Source organism: Homarus americanus, unplaced genomic scaffold, assembly GCF_018991925.1.
Source record: "Homarus americanus isolate GMGI-L3 unplaced genomic scaffold, GMGI_Hamer_2.0 scaffold18703, whole genome shotgun sequence".
NCBI lineage: Eukaryota > Metazoa > Arthropoda > Malacostraca > Decapoda > Nephropidae > Homarus > Homarus americanus.
This window is the reverse complement of record NW_024749779.1, coordinates 13368057-13378718: the sequence shown is the minus strand read 5'-3', so window position 1 is coordinate 13378718 and position 10662 is coordinate 13368057. Positions and strand designations below refer to the sequence as shown.

At 43.2% G+C, this 10662-nt stretch overlaps 1 protein-coding gene across 1 annotated transcript in view; it reads right to left on the bottom strand.

The window, feature by feature from the left end:
• Positions 1 to 8986: 8986 nt before the first annotated feature.
• The window catches only part of LOC121853928 (zinc finger BED domain-containing protein 5-like), a 39946-nt gene continuing 38270 nt past the window's right edge, over positions 8987 to 10662 (bottom strand). Inside the window, exon 2 of the mRNA XM_042348329.1 lies at positions 8987 to 9091. Within this exon, the coding sequence (XP_042204263.1) occupies positions 8987 to 9091 (105 nt within the window). The remainder of the gene's footprint in view (positions 9092 to 10662) is intronic.

Genomic DNA, 10662 nt, shown 5'->3' with positions numbered 1-10662 from the left:
CGCCTCCCAACCACCGCTGACTTCCTAGGAGTGCCAAGCAGTCCTCGGCCCTCTGACATAGGCATATAGGTCGAGTCCTGTAACTCCAACATGTCTGAATTGACTGGAGACCCAGCTACTCGCTTTAACTCTCCTGATGCATTGAGTGAGCCAGGCGACTATGGTGTTGACTTTGACACCAACGGAGAAGATGGCTTTTAACTAGTTCAGTCCAGGAACAAGCGGAAGGCCGAAAGGGCAGAAAAATTTAGAGACCATCAACCCCCCAGAGTAAGATTAAATTTCCCTGAAGGTACATCACCTGAAGCCAAGTATCTCTGGCTAAACGATGCGGAAGATAAACACCCAGACGCTGAGTTTCAGTTCAGAGTCGGTACACAAGATCATGTTCTGATTAGAAGCGACCCAGCAGTCATACAGGATCTCCTCACCATTAGCATAAGGGGAATAACCATGGAACAATCATCCCAACCATCGAGCAAGAAAACCATCTTAATCATAGGGCTCGACCAGTGCCAGACCCCTACACTACTAGAAGCTCATCCCGACATCAGAAGGACGAAGCGACTCAGGGGCAAGAATGCAGTCATTGCAGACTGGGTTGGCTCGGAGAACCCACCCAAGACCATTCGAGTCCGTGGTGCCTATCGGACTCTGAAGGTAACTCTCTATCAGCCCCCTAACCGGAGGTGTTACAATTGTCAGCACTGGGGCCATGTGGCCCGGTTATGCCCCTCCACTAAGCCGTGGTGTGATCTCTGCTCAAGGCAACATGCAACACAGGTTTGCAGAGATACAGTTGCTCAAGGGGGTGTCATTCAACAGAAGTGTATTAACTGCAAAACAGTTGGAGTTCCTGTATGGCACCCTGACTGTTCTAGAACTCCTACACCCCTTCAGCGCCCAGACCCACCACCCAGGCAGGTTTCAAGAAACACTAATGCTGCTAGGGTACTCCCTACGGCCAACCCCTGGCCCGCCCTCCCCACCAAAGCTCCAGGAACATCACCAGCAGTCATCGAAAGATCAACATGGGGCAACACAGACGTACCGACACAACAGGTAGCTGCCAACACACTCCGTGAACACGCACAACATAAAGAGATCAATGATTTGAAAAATGAAATTAAGGAACTCAAAGCTCAATTTACAGCTCAAACTGAAATGTTAAGGAGCCTCTGTGATACACTACAGGAAAAAAACACCACCAACACAGTGCAGCAGCTACGGAAAAATTACAGTCAAACTGAAGACATTCAGATGTCAGTACCAGATGTAGAAACTCAAGGCCCACCAGGAACTAGTGTCCACGCAGAGGAAAACAGTGATACTGGTAACAGTTCTACTGATGCCTCTGTGGACATGGTCAGTGAAGATGAACAAACACAAACAGAAAATGGTGGTGATGCCGAGTGTAACCAAAGTGTGTTGATGTCTACCACTGAAATACAACAATTGTTGAGCCGTACATGCTCCAGAAATGTTTCAAAAACGTTAGGTGGCCTACTGCCTGCCGAAGGGACAGGCAGCGCAGAAAAGAACAGTATCATACAGTGCCTTTTGCTTCTTTCCAAATACATTTCATAATGGTCAGTGTTAATACCAGACAAAGTTCCAAATACATTTCATAATGGCCAGTGTTAATACCAGACAAAGATACAGAGCGGTGAAGGTGATGAGTTGGAACATCTCATCCCTTGAAAAACGACACCCTGACCTACACCACAAAGTTGTGACTGAGGACATCGATATTGTGTGTCTGCAGGAGTGTCTCACACCTAATGGTATGACCCCACCCAGTCTGCCCAATTATCAGTATTATGATCCTAGTTCTACTCACACATGTATGATGTATGTTAAGAAGTCACTCCCGCATGTACCTCTTGTATCCAAAAAGACTACCAACCTTCAGTACCATGGGATCACTATCCACCTGGGCAACTCCACACTCAACGTGCTAAACGCCTATGCTCCCTCAGATCAGCTTCAGTACACAGATCTCCCAGACTTTTTACACACTGAGCCCACTGTCCTGATGGGTGACCTGAATACTAGACACAAGAAATTAGGTGACTCCACCACTAGCACCAATGGTCAGGAGACTTATCTCACTTCTCAGCGCATATGAAGATGTTCAAATTATAGGTAATAATGAACCAACACACATCTATGGCGGGGGTCTAGACAAATGTATTGGCTTTAATCTATCATACACAACTCATAGCTCTGATGTTGTCACTGATCTTATGTCTGACCACAGCCCAATCCAAGCTAGTATACATGTAGCCAATGACATCCCCACTGGTGGTATACTCAAGAGACGTAGAATCACAGTCAAGCAAGAACATGAAAGCCAGTTCATAGACTTCATCCATGACTGGTACAAGGACTACAAGTCTGACAACTACCAAAGTTTCCATGACGATCTGATAGAGAGGACTTATGCATACTTCACCAACAATGCCTCCACCAAAAAATGGAGAAAACGTGGTCAGCATAATGGGAACAGGCAACAGCAGTGCTATAATGACCCTGAGCTGAAAAAACTCAGGGCTAGGGTCAGGAGGGTGGGTAAGGGTTACAAACAAATTAGAACACCTCAAATGTTACAATTGTATCAAGCTTCCCTTGCTGCTGTCAGGGAACGTGTAAGCGAACTCAGACAAAATGCATGGAAGACATATGTCAACAGCCTGAACCAACACACATCCCTCAGCAAAGCCTGGAAAGACATAAACATAATCAGAGGTAAAAACAGTAGACACGTCTCCCATCCAAACCCTCTGCAAAAGTCGAATGAGCTAATAACAAAGTGGGCTCATGTCTCTAGCTATGACATGTTACCAGCTAGGACTCGGGGACTCCTTGGTGTGAAGTCTGTAGAGAGAAGTAATCTTATTAACTTTATGCTGGGCAAACAGCACGATGAGTGTGATGTTCCATATACTGAGTGGGAGCTTGACGCCGCCCTCGCCAGGGGTAGGTCTACTTCCCCTGGAGAGGACGGAGTCACCTACAACATCGTTAGACTACTAAGGCGCGTCCCAGGCAATCCATTGTTGGGATTGTACAATATGAGTCATGCCGAGGGCCAACTACCCACATCATGGACCAGCAGTATTGTTCTACCAATACCGAAACCAGGACAGCCTGATGCTTTTCGTCTCATATCACTAACCGGCTGCCTGTGTAAAACCTTTGAGAGGATGGTTCTTGGCAGACTCTTATATAGAATCAGAGAACACATGTCTCCTAACATAAATGGCTTCACCCATGGTAAAGGTGTACATAATTGCATCACCACATTCCTAACTGTATATGGTGATGAAAGGCACAGATACACCACATTTCTTGACCTAAAAGCTGCATTTGATATTGTCAATAGGCAACTGATATTGTACGAACTAGCCAAAATAGATATAGGAGGTAGGCTGTTATACTGGATAAGTGGTTACCTAACCAACAGAAGGTCTGCCGCACTGTTTCAGGGTTACAAAAGTGAAGTTAAAGATATGCAACTAGGTACACCTCAAGGTGGAGTACTTAGCCCCACTTTGTTCAATGTTCTTATGAATGCATAATTAAATTTAATACCAGACAACCCCAGCAATATTTCAATCAGCTATGCTGATGATATTCTTATACATACTAAAACTCATCGTGAAATGCAAACCATCCTGAACCATGTATACGCAGCCTGTGAACACCTCGGTCTTATTATCTCCACCGAGAAAACTAAGGTGTTCAACAAACAAGCTGGTAACCACAAACGCGGCCCCACCAAGTTCAAGATAGGTAACAGCACTATTGACTATGTTTCTTCTTTTAAATATCTTGGTGTTTCCGTCCCTTGTACCCTACCTGTCATACAACAGCTAACCCGTCAATGTACTGACAGACTGAGACCTCTTAGAAGTGTAGCGGGGTACAGCCCGCACTATGGTGCTAATATTAGATTTGTTAAAACAATGTACCTAAGCTATATAAGATCTCTGATAGATTACCACGCACCAGCCCTGGTCCTTCGTGACGGGAAAGGCGTTGACAAGCTCGAGAAAATGCAAAATAAAGCCCTCAGAATTATCATAGGATGTCCCATGAGCACTAAAGTACTAAATATGAGGAAAGAACTAAGTATACCCAGTGTTAAAGATAGAATAATTGAAGTCAACCTCATGATAGCCCTGAGGCTTCTGCGTGGTGATCCCGATAACATTGTTTCCTTAAAATTGCTAGAATGTATGAACCATAGGACTGGTGAGTCTAAATGGATCCAAACTACAGCTACACATATGAAGATGTTTGGACTAGACCACCTGTACAAAGTTGAGACACAACAGCGTTTCCTGCCACCCTGGCGGACAGTTCCCTTCGATATCACAATACCGACGTATCCGCCTAAAAAATTAATTATACAAAGCATTTATCTCCAACACACTGCCAAAGTGAGAGCTCTTGAACACATACACACTCTATAGACTGATGATAATATCACACAGACCATCTACACTGATGGATCTCTTAACACCGCCTGTGGGAGGGCTGGAAATGCTATTGTTGTGACTCAACCTAACGGTAATATAAATGAGAAAGGAGTTAGAATTAACAACTGGGGCAACCACTCAAGAAACTGAATTAGTTGCCATACTCTCAGCTATTAAATTCATTGAAATCACTGTTACTGACAGTCTCATCATCACTGACTCTCTATCCTCACTACTTGCCCTTGGCACCCTCGACTCAGGTTGTCACGCTCTTGTCTCTGAAGCCAGACACAAATATGCGTGCCTTGTTGACCGGGGTGTCAAGGTCAAACTGCTGTGGCTCCCCTCTCACAAAGGCCTCATAAAACATGACAGAGTTGATGCCCTCGCCAAACTCTCGTCAAACAAAGACACCGTTGAATAGAATTTGGGTCTGTCAAAAAGAACCCTTAAAACTGTAATTAGGAAAGAACTTATTGATGAGTTTGACGCAAGTAGACTAGTGCAAACAGACACTAGTCGATCCATAGTTTACCATGATGAGATATATCAAGTGAAACATGTATATGGAGCAAGTAACAAGATCACTAGATTACAAGATGTTGTAACCGCTAGATTAAGGTTAGGATATAAGTACCTTTGGCAGTATGTTCCTCAAGCAGGTGTAAACAAAACTAAATGTAAAGTGTGTAGCCAGACATATGGCCACACACTTGAACACTACGTCCTCGACTGTGTGAAGATGGAACCTTTTAGGGACAGGTCCAAGCACACTGTGTGTGAAATGGCACAACACTTCATCTCTAATGGCAAGATAGCCGACATATTAAGATTGTATCCACTTTTTTGCACTTAGTAACTATATCAGTTCTCATGTACAGAACCAAATACGCAATGTGCTTGAATACTTCTCACGTAAATGTGAATAACAAAGTGTGCGGCCAGACATACTGCCTCACACGCCTGTGCTCACGCATTTGTGAATAAGTTACCCTTTATGTATAGAACTAAACAAATAATGTAATTGAAATACTGTGTAACATTCAGTGCCATAATATCCTGACAACTGGGGTTAATTATTATGACCCGTTGTAAACTCTACTCTGTCATCCTTTTGCGCTACCGCTCACAGGATGAGTGTGGGGTGCACAATAAAGTAGCCTCTGTAAGCGGCAAAATCAAAATCAATGCTACTTCTACTACATTTTTTTTTTTAACGTAGCCTTCAGCCTCCCCCGATAGCCACACCTTCGCCGCCATTTATTACCTTAATATTAAATATCTTAATACATAAGTAGCTATCCTAGCTGTGTTGAGTTAGTTGAGCCGCAAATCTATGCGGCATTCAATGACTGTTGCCCAATAGTCAAAATCTGCAACTGTTGTCGGCTTTGGGGCCGACGCTCTCGTTCCCATGAGGCAGAGCAAAGCCGACCGAAGGAGAGAGAAGGACAGTCGACATCTCATCCAGGCTGTAACATAACTTCTGGGCTCCTGCTTCTGTTCGGATATCATCTCCGCGAGTCTGGCGTAGAAGCATCTTGCACTTGGTCCCATCCCACCAGAGGTTGTTAACACTAGAGGAGTGAAGCTGCCTTGATCAACGTTCTGAATTCTCTCCCCGAATACTCTTATCTTGTCGTTCTCGTTCATCCTGTGTGCAGCATCGAGAGCTAAGTTACGGTGATATACGGCCACTCGAAATGGAGGATAACGATCATCCAGCTAAGATATAATGATATGAGAGAGCTCTGAGGTGACTCGAGAGGCCGATATAGAACGGCAGGGCCGTCCACTGATGTTACACGTGTGGAGGGCTACAACTAGTATGGAACGGACGGCGGCAGCGTCTTTCCGGCGCTGGCGCTAGTCTGCCTCGGTATGAAGTCTGGCTAACTCGAAATTATTGAAACCTTCTTGTATGGTGCGCTTCAATGAGTTACGGTGTGGAGTGATCGTCTCCCAGCGCTACGTTTACCATACATTAGGTGACTATAAAGTAGTTGCTTTGAATTGAATTGAAACAGTTTAATTAGCCAGAAAAACACAGATACAGAGTGGATACTAATAACAATATTAACATGGCTGAGCCAATTGAGAACCTGAGCTCTCTCGTAGGCACCTGATATATACTATACATTTATCTCAAGGAAGTATTATGTAACATTTAGTAACATCTGGAATAGTACAATAGCATGGTGGTGATAAGAATATCTCATAATGTTACCACTCTTATCACTTCAATATTTATTTATTTTATTTATTTATCATTTATTTGTTATTGTTTATTTATATTATAAGCATATACATAAATAACAGTGGTATTGAAAAACATAAGTATAATGGGGGAGCAGTACAACATGGGTTGTGCAGTATTAAGGTTGAACAAGAGGACAGAGCTGTCAGGATTATATCTAGTTGGCAAATATTTTTATTGCAATGGTAATTTCTTATCTATTTACATGATAATTTCCGATAGAATGGTTTGATGGTACAATAAAAGCAGGTACTGTAAATATAGTTGGCTTTACAAGAAATATTAATACATAGACAATAGATATTTTTTAAGAGATGATTTAAAGGAAGAGAGCGAAGTCTTTGCTCGGATGGGTTGGGGCAAGTTGTTCCACACCTTCACACCGTGATATTTTATGGAGGTCTGGGACTGAGAGGAGCGCATGGAAGGGGGGGATCTTAGTAGCTCTGGGTGCCTTAAGTTGTATCTCTGATTATTCCGGAACTGAAAATAATTATTGTCAAGCAAGTAATTGATAGATTTGTAAACAAAGAGGGAACCGCAGTAGGTGTTAATATCTTCGAATTTTAACATTTACAATTTAGCAAATTTTTCGTTTGTGTGATCCGTTTTTTTTCAAGTATGTCATTGTCTGTACAACTGTTTTTTGTGCTGTAACCAGGGATTGTGTTTTTGAAGAGCCAGAGGCCCCCCATAGTGTGTGACAGTGAATCAGGTGTTGGTAAACACGATCATGATAGATTTCTTTCATTGCTGTGAGACTGTGAGAGTGAGTGACTGTCGAGTGTGTTACATGATACAGCACTGTTTATTGACTTTACTGTGAATGGCGTGTATGTGGTTTGGCAGTCTACTGTCGTTCATGCTAGTAACATGGTAACCATGTTTAGAATGGTTGCCTCGATGGTGCTACAGTTCGTGTCACCGAGAATACAGGCATTTGTTCTCTTGCCTTTTAAGCGAAGTCGGAGAACGGAATGTCGACTACTGTTCCATAACCTTGCAACTTTGGAGATAATTTCAGCTCCTTGCAGCTGAAAACACGGGTACGGAGTCTACCAAAGGTTTCAGATGCACATCTGATCTAATGATGAAGCTCTTCATCGATGTCCGCGGTGGTGGAAAGGTGGGAGCCATGATACTGAAAGTAGATAACATTAAAAGGGTAATCCCGTTAACCTGGATGGATGGAGGAGGTGTGGTTGAACCAGGGTCAGGCTGGAAGGGAACCTGACTTTTACGTACGTTCACCTCTAGGCCGAAGTGTGCATACGCATCTGTGGTGAGGTGAGGTGGGTCGTCTGCATACTGAAGTTCAGTGATTGAAGCGGCCGGCACCTTTGTTCATGCCTGGAGTCGTCTTATGTTGAAAGGACCTCTCATACAGTACTAAATTGGCACTTGCACGAGTAAAGAAGGCAGCCAAGAAAATGGGTGCCATTGTGCAGGACACTGCCGTTCATGCCATCGTGGAGTTGCCTCACAATGGCGATGAATTTGGGTGGGCAACCAGAGAGCTTCCCTGTTGACCGAGTCGAAGGCCTTAGTAAGGTCGATGAAGGCCATGTAGTAGTCTCGACGCTGGTTTTTGCACTTTTCTTGTATCTGACGGGCAGCAAAGATCTATCAGTGGTGCCAGGTGATGGTCTAAAGCCACATTGAGATTAGGGGGGGGGGGTGAGTCAGCCTCAGGAAGAAATCTGTTTAGAAGGTCTCGGGCGATATTCTTGCCTGCTATGCACAGCATCAATATCCAGCAGTAGTTGCCACAGTCTGACCGGTCTCCCTTGTTCTTTTAAATATTAATGACGGAGGCGTCTTTAAGAGCTTAGGGGATTTCCTCCTTCTCCCATATATTCTCCAGGAGAGAGTAGAGACGGCTGGTAAGCAGATGTCCTCCTGCTTTACATACCTCGGCTGGGATACCATCAAGTCCTGTGGCTTTGTTATTTTTCGTCTGCTTGACGGCAGTACCTACCTCATCCAGGGATGGAGAATAGATGACGTTGGTCAGCTCTGGGTGGTGAGAGACCTGCTGCATAGTCTTGACAGCGACATCGGTGTTTCGGTTAAGCAGCAAATGGTAGTGCTCTTTCCAGTGCTGATGGATGCTTTTTTTTGTCATCGGATGAGAGGAGGGAGGCCGTGCCATCAGTCATTGGGCCATATAAACTCTGAGCGAAATTGAAAAAATCGTGCATCATGTGATGATCTGAAAATTTTTGCGTTCCATACGCTTATTTTTCTACCATTTGTTCCTTAGATTTCGAAGCTTGCGCTGGGCCGCCGCTTTTTTTCTCGTGGAAGGTTTCAGCTTTGGTCCGTGACTGAGGGTTATTCTGCCAGTCAGCTAAAAGAGCACGTTTATCATCGAAAAATACGTTGATTTCTGGGTAATTTTCATCAAACCAGTTCTGGTGTATTCTTCGGTTTTTGTCATGACAGAGTCGAGGATACTCCATTCGGCACTAGGATTTGTGTTGTTTGCTGTGGGTCCTTGCCATAAGTCAGCATCTCTACAAACTGTGGAATTGAAGTCGTCTCGTAGCACAACCTTATCCTTTCTGGGAGTGGAGGTTAGCACTGTCAAGGTCGGCATAAAAGGCCTCCTTAATGTCATCCTCTGCATCCAGTGTTGGGGTGTATGCACTGATGAACAAGGCATGACGTGAGTGATTCAGTGGGACTCGAAGCATCATGAGGCGCTCGTTGATCCCAACAGGCATTTCAGTTAGCCTATGTAGGATGGATTGGCGGATGGCAAACCCAGCTTCATATATGCTGTTTCTTTCCTCAGCAGGCTTACGCCTCCAGAAGAAGGTATAGCCGGACTCTCGTTCTGTGAGTCGACCCTTGTCTGGGAGCCGGCACTCACTAATGGTTGATATGTCGATGTTATAACTAGATAGATCTATGCCACAAGGGTGGTTTGTCTTTCATGACGTTCATTTGTACCATTATCCAAAAGGGTCCTTACATTCCATGCAGCGACCATAAGAAGTTAATTAGTATTTTTTTTGGCTTTGATCTGTGATATTTTATATATATATATATATATATATATATATATATATATATATATATATATATATATATATATATATATATATATATATATATATATATATATATATATATATATATATATATATGCTGATAACCACAAGGAAAGAAGAAAACACGAAGTTCCCAAGCGCTTTCGTGTAATTCACATCTTCAGGGGTGAGTACAGACTAAAGAGAAATACAAACCAAGGTGTATATATACAGAGGAGGGTGAGACCAGGTCCACAATGGTCAGGTATTAGGTAATGACCCTACTAATCTTTAAATAGCACACAACGGTTGGTGGTCAGGTCAGATGGTAAGGTGACCCGACCTTCTCACCTGGTTACAAATCATCTTAATTACAAAACTGTCCAGTTTGTACATGCCATTACTCAAATTCATGTTGAATGCTTCGGTATGTTTCATAAGACTAGATTCTACGATGTTCCTACTATCAATGGAATTACACGGTAATATTGAGGAGGCATTATCCCAGTCAATGCAATGCTTGTTATCCCTCAAATGAACAAACAGAGCATTGGATTCCTGGCCTGTCCTAACACTGTATTTGTGTTGTTTAATTCTAGTTGCAAGATCTTTACCTGTCTGGCCTAAGTAATACATATTACATTCCTTGCAAGGAATTTTATAAATGCAACCAATTGTGTTGTTGGGGGAGTTCTTGATTAACATTTGTTTAACAGTGCATGATTTTTAAATGCCACATTGACGTTCCAGGTTTTTAGTTGTGAAGGAATGTGTGAGAAATTTTTGTGAAATGGTAATATTAAGATATTCTTATGGTCATGGGTGGGCTTGGGATCAGTTCTATAAAAAGTTTTCTTAGTAATGTTTAGGCATTTGTCTATGAAAG